At 43.3% G+C, this 22,141-nt stretch overlaps 1 protein-coding gene across 2 annotated transcripts in view; it reads right to left on the bottom strand.

The window, feature by feature from the left end:
* Positions 1-217: 217 nt before the first annotated feature.
* The window catches only part of LOC138643346 (serine/arginine-rich splicing factor 5-like), a 37,404-nt gene continuing 15,480 nt past the window's right edge, over positions 218-22,141 (bottom strand). The window contains exons 3-8 of one of the 2 annotated variants that reach the window (XM_069732274.1): positions 12,572-12,642; positions 8,911-9,027; positions 6,436-6,505; positions 3,065-3,138; positions 1,803-1,913; positions 218-1,255 (exon numbers count right to left, since the gene is read on the bottom strand). In XM_069732274.1, the coding sequence (XP_069588375.1) occupies positions 1,060-1,255; positions 1,803-1,913; positions 3,065-3,138; positions 6,436-6,505; positions 8,911-9,027; positions 12,572-12,642 (639 nt within the window). In that variant the 3' untranslated portion in view covers positions 218-1,059. Of the gene's footprint in view, positions 1,256-1,802; positions 1,914-3,064; positions 3,139-6,435; positions 6,509-8,910; positions 9,028-12,571; positions 12,643-22,141 lie in introns of both variants that reach the window. The other variant, XM_069732269.1, reaches the window with a different exon arrangement.

The raw sequence follows: 22,141 nt of genomic DNA on the forward strand, positions 1-22,141 counted from the left end.
GGAATCGACTGACTAGTCATTTTATTCCCAGCCTCGCTCTTATTCTGGCCAATACTGGGAGACAAATGAACGTTTTTAAGTTTAATATATTTACAGTAGCGACACTAGAACAGAATGTTAATGTGTACAATGTATCCCAACCGTGTGTTGCTCATTTCTCAATACATTTAAATAATTAAAATCGGCAAAATAAATATTGTACAAAATTTTAAGAAAATTTTGTTTTCAAAGTTTATTTAATCAACCAAAAGCAGAAATCGGAATACAGAACAGATCAAAATTGGACAAACTTGCTTTGAACTACTTTCCCTAGTTTCTAAGCACAAGAGCAAACAAGATCGCTTAACAAATCATCAAATGAAATAAAAATGTAAAAGTTACAAAAGTCTAATGAGAAAAACAAAAAACAAAAAAAGGTCCTTGAAATTTAGAAAGATCTAAACAAAGCTGGAAATTCTACATTTTGTATTAATAGAGGTTTTAGCCTTCACACGCACAACTACTAATGAAGCCAATAAAATGAGACGAATCAAAACCTAGGCTTTGGCTGTAAATAAATGACCTCAATCTGTAACAATGACACCTAATTGATGTAACATGCGCTATTACACCGCTTATGAGTTCGTTTCCATATATTTTCACAGAAACTTACATTTTCCTGGCAAGAACAATGTAAGTTATAAAGAATAGGATAATAATAGGGCAGTATGTGATGTCAATGACCATATTGACTCCATAAATCTACGTACATAGCTTAATTTAATTTATAAACAAGTCAGAAAATATATCATCAGGCATGCTTCACTCATCTACACAGTGAAACATGGTGAACAGAGCGAGTTGTATTACTCCTGCCAATCCCCTGGTCAAGGCAGAAAAGCCAGATCGAATATTTACAAAAAAAAAAACAAAACAAAAAAGCATTAGGACACCTTTTTATGCCGGATTACTTTACAGGCGCTTTGGTTACATAAAACAGTGAAAACCTTTCATCCCCAGCATCTTCCTCTTGGGGCACATAACCTTCATTCAGCATTTCGACATCTACCAGGCGTCAGATTAACCGCGGCTCTCAGCTGAACTGGATCGGGACTGGCGTTTGGGGGAGCTCTGGGAGGGTTCACCGCTGGATTTCTGGCTGTATTTCTTTTCCGGCGTACGGCTAGGAGAACGAGATCGGCTTGCTGACCTAGAAGATCCACGGGACTTGGACTTGCTGCGTGATCTGGAATAGCTGCGGGATTTGGATCTACTTCTGGAGGAGAAAACAGAAATTCAGTACAAAATGCAAGCGCTGGTTACAGCATGTCTGAACCCGGACGAAACCTGCAAAACTTTATGCCAGGGAGAAATCCGATGCCTTATACTTTAGGGTTTCAATGTGATCTGAATAAACAGGGTGTCAATCAGCAAAGCGCCTGTCCTTCTGGGGTGCACTTATATTAATTGTTGGGCATCTCACAGATGTAGTGCACAGTGCCTGGTGCCCTATACAGGCCTCCTGTGCATTTATATACTAAGCACCCACCCCCTCCATGAATGGTTGGCGTGCGAGTGGTAGTTCTATTAGGATTGTGCACCTATGCTGCGTCCGCCTTTATCATGGGGGTCTGCTACATACATCCGGTATTGCATTAGTATTGTGACCTGGCGTTGATAAATGTCCTTTTCGGTGAGTGATCTTCAATAGGTGCAAGCTTGGCACAAAGTAAACAAAAGGGTGCCAAGTCTGAGTGAAAGCAGAAAGACGAGAGAAAAAGACTGAAAGAATAGAAATTCCTTACATGGCATTTTCCACATACCTGTGTTTTTTGCGATCTTCAATCAGTTTTATTTTGCGACCGCTCAGTTCCATGCCATCCAACTTGTCTAAAGCGCTCTTCATATCACTGTAGGATGCAAACTCCACAACCCTTATAAATAAAAAAAAAAAAAGGCTTAAAACTCAATTTAAAGGGAAGGTACCGCATTTGTAGATCATTAATAAATCAATGTAATGTAACATAACATGCTGTTATAACCAAGTTTTGATTGCATTTGAAACATACTGTGTGTTATAGGAGTTTAAAGAAGGCACTGGAGGCGGACATCTTGCTTTCACAGTAGCAGCACAACACTTTCAGTATCATCATACGGCACCCCATGGTCATAGGAGATAACAGAGTGACACCAACCCTATCTATTGTAATAGAACCATCACTGATATGAACTGGGCACGCCTCTGTGGGCTGCACAATTCACAGTAGTGGGAGTGTTCTGTTGCCATATTCATGGAGCCCGCGGATCTGCTAACATTAGCCGTACTGCTTCTAGCAGAACAGATCTTAGATTGACGGCTGATGGGAGTAAAATGAAGGAGAACAACATGGACAGAATAGCAGAGACATCAAGGAGGAACAGTGTATGATCAGCATTATCCCAGCAGGAGCTGTCAGCTGCTGGGCAGGAGCTGTGACTCATCCCTCAGTAAAGATAAGAAGCTGCTGGCCTGCAGTGAACTTGTGGAGGGGGGTGAGAGAATCATGTAATCTGGGTGAGAGAGACTGATGGTAGAGAGACAGTAACTGCTGGTGATAGCAGATCACAGGGCAGTCACCCACAAAATGGAAGCCCTGTGATGCTACTCTTCATTCTGCCCCAGGAGTACAAGAACACCCAAAAGGGGAGGGAAATGGTGATGTCAGCAGTTACTGCCCCAGTTTTGCTGCTAACAGTAAAGCTGGTAAGTCTCGCTATAGCTGCTTGAGGTCTAAAACAGAAAATGCTCCCCCTAGTGGTAAATATATATATTTGTAAGAAAATATATATTTTTCATATAGAAATGTTTGCAAACAGTGCAATCATGGCATTAATACATTTTAATTACTATTTTAAGCTTAATTTCACAAAAAAAACAAACTACAAGAAAACTGGTCCCACCTTCCCTTTCAGCAAATCTCTCATCCCCTCCAACTACCTCCCTTGTACACAACATGCACTTTCGGTAACAGAATGACAACTCTGAAAGCCAAGTGTTTGGACCATCGGCAACATTTCCCTTATGAAAGCGTCAATCAGGTCGTACCCTTCGTTTCTGTTACTCCTGTGGGCATCCACATATGTCACCTCTCCAGCTTTTCTCATGAAGTCTTTCAGATCCTGAAACAAGAAAGGTTGGTTAGCGTTTATCTAATCTGCCCCTTGACAAAGACGAACTGTACGCAACATATAAAATACTGATCCTGCGCTGAGAAGACCTGAGCTAAAACGTTTATGATAAATCAGTGTTAGTGTCATGTATGGAAGCTGAGCTACAAAATATGCAGATGCATTAAGTGGTGTGTAACATTAAGCATTCTTACACAAAGTCTACTAATGTTGTTACAGTAGGATCGGGAGCATATGTGGTTATAGGGCGATATTACTCTATATGTAACCACTTCACTGCTACATATGCTTAACTAGTCTGACTATTACTTGGTGTTATATTATTTCAAACCCAAGTTACTTACCACAGAATATAACCAGTGGTCGGAGGTACCTTAAGCAAAGAGTCGCTTGTCCATAACCTAGATGACCTTGTGAGCAACTCACTTACATGAGAAGGGTGGAAGGCGGCAGGGGAGCACCAGAGTCTCAGTAAGTGAGTGACGTTAAACCTGAAACCACTGGATGCAATCACTGGAAGTGGCTAGAGAACCTGATGCTGACCTTAGCTAGCCACTCTTGCTCAAATCTGGGCAAACCAAGATCTAGATCGGCAAAGCGGGAGGGTGATAGGAACCAAAAGGAAACTTCAGAACAGGCCCAGCCCTAGAATTTCAGCCATTAGCAAACCAAAAACTCTTGGGCACTCCTCCACACAAGAGAAACGAGGCTTAACCCAAAGAAAGGCTGTTAAAAGAGGTTCAAAATGCACGTGGTTAGAAATATGTCTGTAAAAAAAATATTTACTACAACACAGGATGGAGCAATATCAGTTTAGTACTAATAATAAAAAGTAGATGTGCAACTTAACAGAAAAAAAACAAACTAAACAAAGAAAAACAAAAAAACAACCACACACTTAAGGTGTCAATATGCATGGCTCTAATACAGTGCCATCTACAGACCACATTTTCTGAACAGTGATTTAGTTACATTTCTCAAACATTGGCACATTTTACACTATAGAATAGATAGAGCAACAGAGAAAGCATGTGTGTCCCATAAAACTCCAGAACTTCTTATCTGAACTTTTCCAAACCTCAGCAGCCTGACAGACACTGTCATGATAAGACATCTACGATGTGTCCGCGGTATGTTCACAACCCAATATAAGTAATTGTAAAGGATTTTTACAAATGTGCACAATCCTGCAAATGAAACCAACAGCTGCACATAATATGGGAACTGTCTGCTGCAGGCCCAGGAGCCGAGCACGCAGCCTCATTATCCAGGAGGCACATTGGCCACTAGCTCACTGCTCTTGTAATCGGAGCCAGCCATCCTGATGACACAATCATATTTCTCTTTCAGTTACCGTATATAGGTTTGACCTGACTAGTAGGACACATTGGACATGGGCGTGGAAATAAATGCAACAGTCATGTCACCAACACTTTGATAGTTCTAGCGTGGAAGTAAAGCACCCGACAAAATCTCTTCTGCATCTTGCTTGCTGTGAAAGGGGTGGTCCAAAAATAAAATGCATTTTAATCCTACATGCCTATCGATTTAATGTCGATCTCCATCTCTTTTCTAATATAATTAAAAAGTCCCCACCGTTCCCGCACTACTCTAATTGCTTTATTTTATTTATTTTTTATTATTTCCTTACTATATTTTGTTTGAGAATCCACAGTGCATGCTGGCATAGTCAAAAGAGTTGTCATCAGGGGGCAGCGGTTACCTCTGCAGCCTCGGCCCCCACCCTGAAATATTCATCAGTGATGCCGGTTCCAGGGCTAGGTAGGCTAGTCCCTGCTGTGAGAATGTGGCCATTGTCAACTCCAATGGATGCTCAGTAGGTTGTCATCACTGCAATATGCACAGTGACAGTGCGCTCCCTCGTCGGCTTGGATCAGGAATGACGAGCCGGCAAGAGAGTGCACTGTCAGCATGTGTTTTAAGACGAATACCTGGCGTGCAGGAATAGCAGAGACCAACCTTGGCCATGCAAGCAGCATCACGTTTGACTATTCCAGGATGCAGTGTGGATTCTTAAAGGAAGTGTCAAACAATAAGTAGTAAAAAATTAAGTAGTTAGAGCAGCGAGAGCGAGAAGAACTTTTTATTTAAAGTATATTAGAGAAGAGAATAGTACATTAAATACATAAAGAATTAGGATTAAAATACATTTTAGTTTATGACCACCATAATACGCAATCTATCCCTAGTTTCTCAAAGAACCTTCTAATTCCAGTTGTCCACATTAGCTCCTTTCAGAGATAACGTCTGTATTGCTCCAAGAAATGGCTATAAAACGTAGATAAAAACAAACAAGTCACGGTGATCTGTCCATACGCACACAATGTATGAGCAATACAAGGAGCAGATGAGGCAGCAATGGATGGACACACATGGAGACAACAATCCCATTACACTGTACACAACCGTATCCATTCTTTAGCAAACTCCTCAGCCACATTGCTCCACTACATCTAGTACTGTCCAGCAGTCTCTGCCTTGATCAGATATCCTGTTAACACTGAGCTCCTGGGTCAATAATAACCTGAGTGATGCGTCAAACCTCAAACTGAGTGACCGTAAGGGGAAAGTCAAATGACCATATTGCAGCCATATTTTCTAGTCCGTATTATGGTTGTAATTCCAGGTTCAACTAGGGCGCTCGTGACCAGAACTATCTGGCTCACATATGCCTGTGGTTTGGTTAGGTGGGCTCACAAGACCCATGGTTGAGCTGAATTGCAGCCGTGATACAGCCGTGTCAATTAGGGAGCATGTCCATCTCACTATTCCGTGCCCATTTTACAAACTGTCAGCAGATGATGTATTCACATACAGTGCACATATTTCCAAATGAGCCCAATAGGGCACCTAGCTTTGTGGTGTAGGGGCAACTTTAAGATGCCATGTTACAGTATGTGTGTCACGTTCTCTACCTAATCATTACATAAGCCAAGACACAGCCACAAATGGATCACCAGTAGCAGACAAAGCATTAACCACAGCACACACTAATAAACGGTCACAGGGATCCTTTATCACACCGTCCTTCTGATTAACCCCCGTCCGTACAGTTGGGTGCTGGAGAACATACAGTGCAAATAACTTCCATATAAGAAAAAGCCCCACTCAGCGGCAGCACTTACAGAAACCTTAGTTATGAACTGTGTGTGGATGATCAGGTACAGAGTGACAGCATCCTTGGTATTGCTGTGACCATTTACACTAATATTTAACCTTATGGCAATCTATACATGAATTCATAGTAGAAGATATAAAAATGCCCACCTGCCAGCTGACCCGCGAGGAGAGGTTTTCCACAATAATTCTATGCTCGGTGCGCACTGGGGGTCCATACCTACTGCCAAATACAAATGGTAAGTGAAAAACAACATTACAGATCGGACAATTCTCTTTCTGCAGCAGAAAATAGCAGTATTGGGATGTAAGAAAACATTCCCAAACTTACAAAAGTGAACAGGAAGAAGAAAATATTTTACTAAAAAGTCAGAACATTTTACAGTGGTGTATTACTATGTCCAGACACCTCTATACAGTGACTGAGGGTGATACAGATATTCCCGTCATACACAGCCCACCTAAGTCGAGAATTAGAGGCGTGAATTAAATACTACACAGAGACCCCAAAACATCAAGACTAGCGGCATGCTCCAAGCGTAATCTCTGGGGAATCGTGGCCCAAATCTTTGCCCACAAGCCGCTCAGCTCTTGTTGCTCCATCACATCCAGACCACAGGACTAGAGCCCGAAGGGTCCGAAACCTATAAGCACTAAATAGGGGTCTGCTTCTGAATGATCATTAGGTGAAGATTGGTGGGACCCGCAGACTATATTATGTGATCATGCCCATGGCAATGTAAGGGAACTGAAGGATACAACATGTGAGATCAAATGGGCCAATTCTCTTTTCCAATGGGAGACAAGCCATAATGAGTGACATATTCCCTTTTCCCCATTGAAAAGACAAGAGTGCTTGGTTGTATATTGAAATATTTGGAATTGAGAGTCCTCAGTGGTTGATACCTTTTAATGGCTAACTGAAAAGATGGTAACAAATTGCAAGCTTTCCAGACTACACAGGTCTCTTCATCAGGCACAGACTAATAGAAATTCTTGCAATTTGTTACCACCTTTTCAGTTAGTCATTAAAAGGTATCAACCACTGAGGACTCTCAATTCTAAACATTTTTCTATCTACTGGCTAACACGGTACCAAGATATATATCTTTCCTGGTTGCATATTAAAGTCACGCACCATAAAATAGACCGAAAATGCCAATATCAGTCGACAGTAATGTGTATGGGGCCTCCTGCCCCTTTCCAAACAAATGACTCTTGGGGAAAGAAGGATTAGGCCTGTTGAATTTCAGCAGCCTATACTTTTGTATTATCTGGGCAGCTGAAGTAACCAGGGTTTGTCTGAGGTGACATGATTCACCATGTGATCTTCTTAAGGTACCGTTACACTAAACGACTTACCAACGATCACGACCAGCGATACGACCTGGCCGTGATCGTTGGTATGTCGTTGTGTGGTCGCTGGGCTGCTGTCACACAGACAGCTCTCTCCAGCGACCAACGATCAGGGGAAAGACTTCGGCATCATTGAAACTGTCTTCAACGATGCCAAAGTCCCCGGGTAACCAGGGTAAACATCGGGTTACTAAGTGCAGGGCCGCGCTTAGTAACCCGATATTTACCCTGGTTACCATTGTAAAAGTTACAAAAAAAAACCACTACATACTCACATTCCGATGTCTGTCACGTCCCCCGCCGTCAGCTTCCCGCACTGACTGTCAGCGCCGCCGGCCGTAAAGCAGAGCACAGCGGTGACATTACCGCTGTGCTCTGCCTTACGGCCGGCACTGACACAGTCAGTGCAGGGAAGCTGACGGCGGGGGACGTGACAGACATCGGAATGTAAATATGTAGTGTTTTTTTTTTTTTTTTTAACTTTTACAATGGTAACCAGGGTAAATATCGGGTTACTAAGCGCGGCCCTGCGCTTAGTAACCCGATGTTTACCCTGGTTACAAGTGAACACATCGCTGGATCGGCGTCACACACGCCGATCCAGTGATGACAGCGGGTGATCAGCGACCAAAAAAGGTCCTGATCATTCCCCACGACCAACGATCTCACAGCAGGGGCCTGATCGTTGGTCGCTGTCACACATAAGGAGATCGTTAGTGAGATCGTTGCTACGTCACAAAAAACCGTGACGTTGCAACGATATCGTTAACGATATTGTTATGTGTGAAGGTACCTTAACTTACAGGTGTCACATCAGAAGAGATTTATCGGATATATTTAAAGGGAACCTGTATCCAGGAATAACAACCTGCAGATAAGGGGTTAATCTGCAGGTTAACAACGTTCTGATGCAGCCGATTGCAGAAGGGAGAAAATGATCTTTATCCCCCCCAGCCAGAACCCCCCCGCCAGCACTTGGCATTCAGTCACTGCTGAGTATACAGAGTGGTTGCTGTATCCATGCCCCCGACCCTGACTGACAGCCGGCCACAGTGTAGAGCCAGTGCTAGTCAGGGCCGGGGGCACGGATACAGCGGCCGCTCTGTATACTCAGCCGTGACTGAACGCCGAATGCTGCCGGGGGAGGGGGATAAACATCATTTTCATAATGTTGCTACCCTGCAGATTAACCCCATATCTGCATGGTAACAGTGTTAGTGTTGGTGACAAGTTCCCTTTAAAGACTATACTGCCCAAGAATATCATTACCTTGGTCCGCCACTGTTTGACTGTCGATAGCCAAAGCGCATAGGATAACGTCCTCCTCCACCACCCATCATGCCGCCTCCTCTTCCTCTTCGATTTCTGGCATGTTCTATTGTGACTCTGAATGATTGGACAAAAAACACATTAGTAAGATCAGTGTTCCCCAAGCACCCATCTGTTTGTACTATCTGCACCCTTTCTTTTAGGTTTTAACTTTAATAGATTCACTCGGCTACAACATACTACGCGGGCTGGGCAATATACTACGTGGACATGCATATTCTAGAATATCCGATGCGTTAGAATTGGGCCACCATCTAGTTCATTCATATTTAGTGACCCTTCTGGGCTTTTGGGATGTAGTGCACCCTACCGGGAAAAATATCAGTGTATGGCACTTTTTAGGAAATGACAATTAGAATTCTGTTTTAATGCAAGCTGCCTCTGTATTTATCTACCTGTACCCTGAATTAAAAAAAAACAAAACAAAAACAGATCCTGCTGTTCTGAGCCGAGCCTGCGGCATCATCGGGATCAGTTCTGCTATATGATCAGTAGAACAGCAGGAGGTTTCAAAAACAGACATATTGGAACAAGGGTGCCATGTGGTGAGAAGGGTCTATACTGGTGCTCTTCCTGCCATGGGAAAGTCTACGAGTGACTCAGATTATTGCTCTCTATATAGTGACCCCAGCATAGACCTCGTATAGCTCTGAGTCACTCGTAGACTTTCTCCTTCTACGTCAGAGCTATACGAGGTCCATGCTGGGGTCACTATATAGAGAGCAATAATCTGAGTCACTCGTAGACTTTCTCCTTCTACGTCAGATTATTGCTTTCTATATAGTGACCCCAGCATGGACTTTGCATAGCTCCAAGCAAAATCCCATAGAAGATGCTATCTTCAGGGATGACTACAAATATCAGGTTCTAGCCCAATATGTAAAGTACCGTATATACTCGAGTATAAGCAGAGATTTTCAGCCCAAATTTTGGGGCTGAAAGTGTCCCTCTCGGCTTATACTCGAGTCATGGTCGGCAGCAAGGTCGGCGGGTGAGGGGGAGAGAGGACTGTCGCATACTCACCTGCTCCTGGCGCTGTCCCTGCACGTCCCATGGTCTCCGGTCACCCGCAGCTCTTCCTCTGTTCAGCGGTCACGTGGTACCGCTCATTAAAGTAATGAATATGGACTCCACTCATATAGGGGTGGAGCCGCATATTCATTCCTGTAATGAGCGGTACCAGTGACCGCTGACAGAGGAAGAAGCTGCAGTGCCCGGAGACCATCTGTTCGGGAGAAGGAGCCAGGGACCGTGCCGGAGCAGGTGAGTATTTCATATTTACCTGTCCGCGTACCACCCGCCGCTCCGTCTTCTTGCTGTGACTGTTCAGGTCAGAGGGCGCGATGACATATTAGTGTGCGCGCTGCCCTCTGCCTGAACAGTCAGTGCAGAGTGACGGGACGCTGAGGAGTAGCGGGCAGCGATGAGAGGTGAGCATGTCATTTTTTTTTTTTTTATTGCTGCAGCAGCAGCATTATATGTGGCACAGCTTTATATGGAGCATTATATGTGGCACAGCTTTATATAGAGCATCTATGGGGAAATAATGAACGGTATGGAGCATTATATAGGGCATCTATGGGGCCATAATGAACTGCATGGAGCATCTATGGGGCCATAATGAACAGCATGGAGCATTATATGGGGCATTATGCGGCCATAAAGAACTGCATGGAACATTATATGGGACATGTATGGGGCCATAAAGAACTGCATGGAACATTATATGGGGCATGTATGGGGCCATAAAGAACTGCATGGAACATTATATGGGGCATGTATGGGGCCAAAAAGAACTGCATGGAGCATTATATGGGGCATATTTGTATATGGAGCATCTTATGGGGCCATAATGAACTGTATGGAGCATTATATGGGGCTCCTGATTCAATATGGATATTCAAAAACACAAGCTACTGATGTCTCAATTCATTTTACTCTTATTGGTATCTATTTTTATATTTGGCATTTACCGGTAGCTGCTGCATTTTCCACCCTAGGCTTATACTCGAGTCAATAAGTTTTCCTAGTTTTTTGTTGCAAAATTAAGGGAGTCGGCATATACTCGGGTCGGCTTATATTCGAGTATATACGGTAACAAGCTAACCAAACAATTCCTTTAAAGGGGTTGTCCACTACTGGATCATGCGTTATCAACAGCCCCAGAGTGCTCTGACGGAATTGTAAAAGCTGCAGTTGATCTGACTGTTGGTGACTGGCTGCAGTTGGCACATGACTGTTTATATCAAAAGGCCAGCGGAGGACAAAGGATGTAAGGCAAAGGTTTTTTTTTAAACAAATATAACTTTATGCAATATTCTGGTGCCGTCCACAAGGAGTGTATCCAGCAGTGGTCAACCCCTTTAAACTAAAAGTCCTTGGTAGTAGGAATAATTGTCTTTTACATTTTTCAATGTGAATAAAACACATACGAGTCGTATCTTTAAAGGTGTAGTCCTGTGAAAAAACACCAATAGGCAATAACTAGATGAGTGACTACTGGGACCCATGCTGATCACAAGAGGAGAGCCCTTCTATCCCTGTTTGCATGGAGCAGTAATGCATATAATTACCCGCCACTCCATTCATTCTCTATGGGACTAGTGAGCACAACCCTAAGCAATATTGACAGACCTCACAGGGAACGAATGGAGCGGTGGTCACGCACGTTCATTGCCGCTACAATTTAAAAGGTACTAAAAGTGACAAATTCTGGGTCTGTGTGGGTTGTAGTTGTCAGACCCCCATCGGTCTATTCGCTATCTTGTGGATAAACCATAAGCGAGTGTCACCAGACAATCCCTTTAAGTTTAAAGGAATAATCTTTAAAGGGAACCCATCACCCCTCCCCCCCTAGGTGCTTGTAACTAAAAGCGCCACCTTGTGCCGCAGTAATGCTGCATTCTGACAAGGTGGCTTTTAGTTCTTGTTCCTGGCACTGCTGCAATAATCGCTTTTGAAGTTTGTCCCTCATACCTGTGAAATCGCCATGGGGCAGATCTTTCCCCCCTAATCCAGACGCCTCACAGCCGTCACTCATGGCCTCTACGCGCCGGGCGCTGCCTCCTCTCCTTCATTTGCGTCGCCGGCGCTGTTTTTTTTTTGGGCATGCGCAGTTGCGCTGCCCTTCGAACTTACAGCTAAAGGCGCCGGGGACGACAATGAAGGAGAGGAGGCAGCGCCCGGCGCACAGAGGCCATGAGTGACGGCTGTGGTGCGTCTGGATTAGGGGGGAAAGACCTGCCCCATGGCGATTTCACAGGTTTGAAGGACAAACTTCAAAAGCGATTATTGCAGCAGTGCCAGGGACCAGAACTTAAAGAGCCACCTTGTCAGAATGCAGCATTACTGCGGCACAAGGTGGCGCTTTTAGTTACAAATGCCTGAGGGGGGTGACAGGTTCCCTTTAATAAATATTACTTCCATAGCGACAACATATTGCAAAGCACTTTCCATTTCAGAGGGGACTTGTACAGACAATAGACATGAGAGTAGCACAGAATTGAACAGATACTCGGAGTGAGGGCCCTGCTGCTCGTGAGCTACAAGCTACAATGTCTAAGTAAACTAACCAGGTTTTACATGACAACACAGCTCTTACCTTTCATTACAGAGTTCCTTTCCATTCAGTTCATACACAGCATCATCTGCATCTCTGTGGTCTTCAAATTCCTATTGTAAAGAGAAAAAACAGTGTGGATTACTATTATGCACGGCTTCATTGCAAAGACTTCACATATAAGCAAAGAAACCAAAACCATTCAGCCTCCTGTTCCCGAGACCCCCCACAGATGGAATAAAATACTTGACATGCATGTATACTCCTTAATTTACAACGCAGGTGTGGCAAGTATTCTGAGTGATCAGTTTGGGATCTCAGGACCCCCACCCCTAGCAGTATGCAGATCATTTCAGGCTCTGTCAAATATTAGAAAACAGTGTTAAATATTCTTTAACCCCTTAACGTCCAATGACCGATATATCCGACATTGGATGCCTCCCCTTTTGGTGCGGGCTCCGGCGATGAGCCCACACCTTTTACCTCAGCAGCCGCGGGTGGAATCACGAGCTTCCCGTGGCTATTAACCCATTAAATGCCGGTCAAACTGAGAGCGGCATTTAACATGCACGCGCAGGAAGCACTTCTACCCTGCCCATGGGCACCCGTGTCACATGACTGTGGGTCGCTGATTGGTTGGCATGACCACCCGGGGTCTGCAGGAGACCCCTGTGGTTATCATAGCTGGATAGCTATGAGTGCCGCCCAGCGGTCGGTGCTCATAGCAAGTGAGCATTTCTGCTGCAGCCCTGCTCTATGCTCTATGTAGTACAAGAGGTCGGATGATCGTAGCTTGTAGTATCACATGGAAACTATTGAGCAAGTAAAAAAAAAAAGTTTTTAAAAAATATAAAAAAACTAAAGTGTTCAAATCACCCCTTATTCGCCCCATTCAAAATAAAACAAAAAACAGTATTGCCCCATTCAGAATAGTCCAATCCATCAATATATAAAAATTAATCTAATCGGTAAAAGGCGTAGCGAGAAAAAATAACGGGCAATCAAAACATCATATACATACCAAAATGGTATCAATAAAAATGTCAGATTGGCATGCAAAAAATAAGCCCTCACTCAGCCCCAGATCCGTAAAAATGGAGACACTACGGGTCTCGGAAAATGGCAATTTTTTTTTTTTTTTTTTTTTTACAAGCTTTGGAATTTTTTATATTTTTTTTTGCACCACTTGCATATAAAATAACCTAGACATGTTTGGTGTCTGTGAACTCGTAATGACCTGGAGAAGACCTGGTAAGTTTTAAACTCTAGTGAACAAGAGATTAAAAGAAAAAAAGAAAATCCAAAAAACAATTGCACTATTTTTTTTTTGCAATTTCACCGCATTTTGATTTTTTTCCCGTTTTCCAGTACACGATATGGTAAAATCAATGGTGTTGTACAAAAGTACAACTGATCCTGCAAAAGAAAAAAAAAAGCCCTCACATGGCCATACTAGCGGAAAAATAAAAGTTATGGCCGAGGGAAGAAGGTGAGCAAAAAATGAAAATACCCCTGGCCCTTAAAGGGTTTAATTACTTGGTAATGACGCACATACACCTAGAAAAACTGGTTTAAGCCCAAGTTATCAATTCATTTAAAAAAAAAATAAAATTATATATTTTACAGTACAGACCAAAAGTTTGGACACACCTTCTCATTTAAAGATTTTTCTGTATTTTCATGACTATGAAAATTGTAAATTCACACTGAGGGCATGAAAACTATGAATTAGGGGGCGTGGCCAGCAGCTCAAGGAGCAGGACGTGCTTCCATTAAGCTCCTCTGCTGGCTATTTATATCTAACTTAATCCGCACTTATCAACAACCCATCCACTGGACTTGAGATATTTAATCAGCTCCTTTCTGGTCCAGGAGACTTTTACACCCTTTTGAGCCCTCAAACTGATCTTATATCGGGCTTAGACCCCGAGGCCTACATGTGAGCCTGAGGCTGGCTGGACGGGCCGAGTGGACCATCAAGTGCGGTGAAATAGCCGACTCGCTGCAGCGGGGGTTTCTCCACCTCCCCCTGCATCTACAGCTGGAGTGCCCGAACGCTTAAATAACTAAAATTCCCAGCCTGCTGAGTACACCACGGCTCTGCTGTAATCTGGCAGAGAAGATCAGCCGACGAAGCGACGCTGAGGCTGAACGGCTGTTACTTCCAGCCTACACTGGAAAGAGCTGCTGCACGGAAGCACTGCTGCTGAGGGCTGCTCCCATCCCCCTTGCTCCGGCTCAGCGATCATAATTGCCTACCTCCTGCTGCTCCGGCCTGTGATCAGATACCTGCGGGGTCTGTAGCTGCGCCCTGACTCGGCTCTCACCCCTGACCCCTGGACGCTGGGACGTGAGAGAGGAGAACGAAGTGTGGCCGGCGGTCGGTGGTCCCTCTGTCCCGGCGGTGATTGAAGACGTCTGCGCTCCTGGGAGGCGCGGGAACTTTTCGTGCCAGCGCCATATTGGCTGATATGGTGAAGAAGCCCTGCATTTGATGAAGGTAGGGGGATAACGGCCTGCTCTAAACTATCTCCCTCTCCTCAGGGGCCCATCTCCTGCTCCCCCCTGCTGCCCCATACCCAGAGACATCAGTTACACACTACAGAACAGTGTGCTCTGCATTAGCTGTAAACCTGCTGCATGCCCAGGGCTTCTCAGTACGCCGGAGAAGGCAATAGAGGGTGATATTAACCCCCCTTTGGTGAGCAGTGCTGGGAAGGATTGTGAAGCTGCCGTTATCTGCGCTGAGGGTACCTCCTGTTCCTCCTTCCCCATCCATTGTGGGGCAGATTACTTTGAACTATTATATCCCCAAATCGTCTGAGAGTCAACTTGCTTTTATCTTTAAAGTATAATATCCATCACAACTTTCTTGCACCCTACCTATATCAACAGGCAGAAAACTAACAGGATAAAGGAGTGCTATACTGATATCTTCTGGCGATTTACATGAGCTACTGCTCCAACCAAATTTTTTGCTTCATTTTTATTAACAAACTCCTTTTCAGCTCTGCTACATCTTACTTATATCAACAGAGAGCTAGTAACAAAAAGACACTCCACCGCTGCCATCTTCTGGTGACTTACAGGAACTGCTGGTTGTTATTTCAATTTAAGTTTTTCATTTTTCTTTTACAATTCTATTTAGCTTTTTCTCATCTGTGCACTCTATCCCCGGCCGAAGCCGGTCAACCATAAAGCGCAAAATTATGCTCAAACAATAGAGAACCGTTTCTCAACAATGAACTAACACTTTTCACTCGAATGTCCAAGTGGTGACCATTGCATATCACGCCATCAGAAGCTTTACTATGGGTAAAACAAACAAAGAGCGTGATAAACTTTCAGATAAACCGCTCGCTGACACTCAAACTCGTAAAGCGCATGGAAATTTAGATAAATATCTTAAAAAGGGGACAGATATGCCGCAGACTCCCTCAAAAAAATCATATAAGAGAGCTATCTCTTCAGATGTCTTGGAAGACTCAGATTCCAGTGGGGAGGGCTCTGACTGCGAATCCACTTTGGAGGACTCAGCCCCAATCTCTAGAGCCTTCATGAAAAAACTACTTGCACAAACCATGCAGCCACTTTTGGAAGAAATTTCTGGGTTGCGTGCAGATCTACAGCATATGGGCCAGAGAGTGGAAACCCTAGAATCCGCCAACATGGAAGCGACTGATGCCATCTTGTCCCTACGTGACCAACTCCTACAACAACAGCACCAACTTAACACTGCCCTCCTAGCTGCAGAGGACCAGGAAAACCGCAGCAGAAGAAAAAACATCAGGCTGAGAGGCGTTCCTGAATCCTTTGCTCGGGAATCACTGGATAAGGTCACCAGGGAAATTTTCTCTGACCTCCTAGGGAAAGAAAGAGCGGAATCCATTGTCATTGAGAGAGTTCATCGCGCCCTCAAACCCAGGCCTAAACAGGGAGAACCGCCAAGAGACATCATCTGCGGCCTATTGAGCTTCGTGGATACCACAGCGGTCCTAACTGGCGCTAGGGAAAAAGACAATCTCTTATATGAGGATGCTCATTTACAACTCTTCCAGGATCTCGCCCCTTCCACTCTGGCTAAACGGAGAATTCTCAAACCACTCCTATCCGAACTGAGGTCACGCGGCCTGATGTATAGGTGGCTCTACCCCTTCGGTCTGGCCATCACGGTGGGCAACCGCCAGATCACAATACGATCCCCGTCAGACCTTGATGAAGCCTGGTCGACTCTTGACATTTCGCCGATAGACATCCCCTCCTGGATGCCAGTTGACACAGGATGGAATTTCCCTAAACTGACAAAACTACAAGAATGGTCAGTTAAAAAGAAACACGTTTCTCCTAAACCGAAGAAAACTGCCCCTAAAGTTCTCCCAACATGAAGCAGACCGGTTATGCTGGTTTGATTTTCTCTTCTCCTTGATAGGGGCGAAATTTATGACCTGACTCCTGAGTCTTTTTTCTTTTTTATCTTTCATCAAACCAAGTTCTCCTTATGATTCTTTTTCTCCTGTTGCCAATGTTTTTTCTCATCTGTTCACATTGTCTGGAGTCGATAGAATTTTTTGTAATTTCTCTGGACTTGGAGAAAAACTCCATATTGTTAATTGTATTATGTTTCTGTCCCTTAATACTATTGTTTGTTCGGTACTTTGATAATAGCTACACTGCTATGTTCAAATATTTTTTCTCTTTTCTCTTGCCTTTTAAGACAAGTTGTAGAGGTCGCCACTTGGACCTTCTCTCGCTTATGTCTGGGTTCTTGTACCCCCCCCCTGCGATAAGCGAGCTGTATTTTGTATATAGTTTGTTAACTACCATGTTTTATTTTTTTCTCAGGCTCTATGGTGTGACGGGGGATTCTGGGGAAGGAGTGGATGGCAACTAATCGAACTGACGCGGGTACGGTCACGGTAGCGTCCTTTAATGTGAAAGGTTTAAATTCCCCTGCAAAACGCAGTCAGATACTAACACTGTTAAAAAAACAATCTACACAAATAGCCTTCTTGCAAGAAACTCACTTTAAAATGGGAAGAACCCCTAATATGTCTTTCTCCCCTTTCCCAACTTGGTACAACAGCTGTTCCTCCTCCGCCTCTAGGGGAGTAAGTATAGCGCTTAAAAAAGGTCTCCCATTCACACTAGAGGATAGTCTGACTGATTCGGAAGGCAGATTTGTTTTTATAAAAGGGCTATTAGCAAACACAAAAATAACCTTAGCAAATTTATACGCCCCAAATATAAACCAGACACAATGGATTCTCAAAACATTGGACACTCTACAGCTTTTTAAGGAAGGTTTATTGATTGTGGGAGGGGACCTAAACCTGACTCTACAACCTAACCTAGACACCTCTAGTGGTTCCTCTTCCATTCCTCAAAAATCGAGACAAAAACTCCTAAATAAGCTAAACTCTCTACAACTAATAGACCCCTGGCGAAGCTTCTACCCCACATCGAAAGATTACACATTTTTCTCGTCACCACACAACTCTTATCATCGCATTGATTACTTTCTAGTACAATCTCGAGCCTTACATCTAGTAAAATCTTCTAAAATTGGCACAATCACTTTATCAGATCACGCCCCTGTCTTCATTGAGATTCTCATCACCACGTTACCTAGGCCCGCTATGACCTGGAGACTTAATGAATCGTTGATTGATAGCCCGAGACATACAGACAAACTTAGAGCCATCATCTCTCATTTCTTCAGTGAAAACATAAATACGGGTCATCTCACTCCCATTATATGGGAAACACATAAAGCCGTTCTCAGGGGTGAACTCATCTCACTTAGCTCGTACATTAAAAAACAAAGAGAAAAAGAAATCCAATCTCTCCTCCACCAAATAACCACTGCAGAGCGTACACATAAAAGTACTAAATCACCTGAGTCTCACCAGGATCTTGTTTTTCTTCGTAACAAGCTCAAAGACTTATTAAATGTAAAGTCAGCAAAATTGTTTATGCATTGCAGACACCGCTTTTATTTGCATGGCAATAAAAGTGGGAAACTCACCACACAATTGCTAAAGAAGCAAAAAGAGAAAAAATTCATTAAAAAAATTGTTGCGTCGACGGGCAGGAGAGTGGTGGACTCAAAAGAGATTGCTGAGACCTTCCGGCAGTACTATGAGTCCCTCTATAATCTGCCCCTTTCTGATGATATGAAAAATTGTCCGACAGCCATGACTAAAATCCAAACTTTTTTGGCCTCTCTCCCCCTTCCAAAAATCTCCCCTGAAGAAGGTAACGCACTCACGGCCAAAATTACACTTAAAGAATTAGAAGACATCCTAAAAACCATCCCGAATGGGAAGGCACCTGGCCCCGACGGTTTCCCGGTGGGCTATTACAAAAAGTTCTCTGATATTCTTCTTCCCCACCTAGTTGATCTGTTTAATTCCTTTCTAGAAGGGAAGCTCCCACCTCGCCAGGCACTTGAGGCCTACATTGCTATTATACCTAAGGAGGGGAAAGACGACAGCCTGTGTAGCAATTACCGCCCTATCTCATTGCTCAACACTGACCTGAAACTGTGGGCTAAGGTGTTGGCTTCGAGGTTGAATGGTGTCTTGTGCAGAATTATTCGGCCTGACCAGGTGGGTTTCGTGAAGGGTCGCGAAGGCAAACATAATTCTACTAAAATCCTCCATGCTATTTCATATGCAAAGAAGACTAAGACTCCATTGACTATTCTGTCAACTGATGCTGAAAAAGCATTTGACAGAATTAGCTGGAGATACATGGTCTGTACGCTTCAAAAGTTTGCCTTCCCACAAGCCTTTATAGATGCTGTAATGTCCCTCTACGTAGATCCGTCTGCTAGGGTCGGTGTGAACGGTATTTTTTCCGAACCATTTAATATAACTAACGGTACCAGACAGGGCTGTCCTCTCTCTCCCTCCCTCTTTATCATGGTCATGGAAACCCTGATGGAAAAGATTAGACAGGATAGTGAGATCATAGGCCTTAAGATGGGTAAACTTGAGGTCAAAGTAGCTGCTTTTGCCGACGACCTCTTAATCTTAACCTCCAATCCCAAAACATCTTTCCCGAAGTTAATGTCCCTGTTTGCCGATTTTGGTGAGATATCCAACTTTAAAATAAATGCAAATAAATCTGAAGCATTAAATATCTCAGCAAAAAACTCAGATATACTGGATTTAAAAGAAAACACCCCCTTTAACTGGCCATCAGAGAAACTAAAATATCTTGGAGTTTATCTAACGGCTGATCCTTCCTCCCTATATAGATGTAATTATACTCCCCTCCTGACAAGGCTTCAAACGGATCTAAAAAACTACAACATACCTTATTTATCTTGGATGGGCAGAATAAATGTCATTAAATCTTATATTTTCCCTAAAATATTTTATACCATGAACATGGTTCCCATATCCCTTCCCAACTCATTCTTCCATTCAGCCAACCAACTGTTCTCCCAGTTTATATGGAAATACAAAAGAGCCAGACTCCCTTTTAAAATTCTTTCTCTTCCTAGAGGTAGCGGCGGTCTTGGCCTTCCAGATATCAAAACATATTACAAAGCCATACATATTGCTAGATGGTTTAACCTGGTAAAACCCAATCCAGAAAATCTCAATACATATCTAGAACTTGCTATACTAGGGGATGAAGCTGATCTCTATCTTTGGTCGTCTTTTAATTGCACACGCATAAAATCTAATGAGATCCTATCTAACACCCTATCCATAAAACGTTCCCTTATACCAAACCAGCTTCCGTATTGCCATTTTCTAGACAATATTCCAATTAAGATCATCCCATGGTTGGTGGACCCTACCTATCAAGACATTTATGGACTCTGGACATCCCTACCAGACGCCCCAATTTCTCAGTTCCTTTCAAACCGAATACCTTGCATTGATAATTGGCCGATCAGTGCCATAAAACAACCTACTAATTTTCTCCAGAAATATCATATACACCGTATAATGACCGCGTTTAGAACTAAGATAAACCAATCTACGGATTGGCTCTGGCTTGACTTGCTAGTGAGGTTGAAAACTCCAATCACTAAACTGGTTTCTAAACTATACGTGAACCTCCTTAAAAGTTCAACTCAATTTAAACCCTTATATCTTTCTTCCTGGGAGATGGAGTTGGGTCTGACGCTTTCCCCTCATGAAACTCAGCGGGTACTAGCCAATTCCCATGGGTTCTCTAGATGCATCCTATTGCAGGAAAATGCATTTAAGATCCTTTCCAGGTGGTATCATACCCCAGAAAGACTGTTTCATTTGGGATTGGTGGATTCCCCGCAGTGTTGGAGATGTTCTCGATGTGTGGGGTCCTTAGCGCATATTTTCTGGCTCTGTCCGGAATTGAAACAATTTTGGGCAGATGTAAATATATCTTTACAAGATATGGGCCTGATGGATCGGGATCTAACTCCCCAGGAGGTGTTGCTCTCTCTTCCTTCTTCCTCTTTTAACCCAAAGAAACACGACTTACTACCCATTTTATTAGCGGCCGCAAAACACTTAATCTCAATACACTGGAGAAAAACATCTCCCCCAACGCTGGAAGAATGGATCCTCAAAGTCCAAGACTTATATCGTTTGGAGGAATTATCTAGCTGGGAGGCACGCTCTCACGAGAAATTCAAGGATTCTTGGCTTCCGTGGGAGGTGTTTTTGTCCCCTACTCTTGGACTTGGGGCGGAGGATCCCCCTTGAGGAATTCATCTACTAGTCCCCTACCAAGAGTTCTGTTTGGCCCTTCCTACTTATCTTTTCTTTAGCAAGACGCGATGACCGTCCTGACTCTATTTTTTGCATGTTCCAGCCATTTTCTTTGCCGTCCACTCCTCCTTCACCTCATCTGAATTCAATTATATCCACGGTAAATTAGTCCTTCCGTCTCACCCTCTAGCCTTACAAATTTTTTATCATAACTCGTACTGTTTCTAGGGCTAGTTCTTTGCAGTCCTGAAATTTTGTTCTAAGTTCTGTAAGCTCAACTGTCTTCACTTTCTAGGGAATGTATACGTTTAATCCATCTGCCTTGAATATCCTTAGACATATTATAATATGACAAATACCCGTATTTCTTGACATGAGAGCAAATGTTAACTGTTTTATTACTGTTAATTGAAAACTTAAATAAAGAATTTCAAAAAAAAAGAAAACTATGAATTAACACATGTGGAATTACAGGTCCTTCTCAAAAAATTAGCATATAGTGTTACATTTCATTATTTACCATAATGTAATGATTACAATTAAACTTTCATATATTATAGATTCATTATCCCCCAACTGAAATTTGTCAGGTCTTTTATTGTTTAAATACTGATGATTTTGGCATACAACTCCTGATAACCCAAAAAACCTGTCTCAATAAATTAGCATATTTCACTCATCCAATCAAATAAAAGTGTTTTTTAATAACAAACAAAAAAACCAACAAATAATAATGTTCAGTTATGCACTCAATACTTGGTCGGGAATCCTTTGGCAGAAATGACTGCTTCAATGCGGCGTGGCATGGAGGCAATCAGCCTGTGACACTGCTGAGATGTTATGGAGGCCCAGGATGCTTCAATAGCGGCCTTAAGCTCATCCAGAGTGTTGGGTCTTG

This window comes from Ranitomeya imitator, chromosome 1 (genome assembly GCF_032444005.1).
Source record: "Ranitomeya imitator isolate aRanImi1 chromosome 1, aRanImi1.pri, whole genome shotgun sequence".
NCBI lineage: Eukaryota > Metazoa > Chordata > Amphibia > Anura > Dendrobatidae > Ranitomeya > Ranitomeya imitator.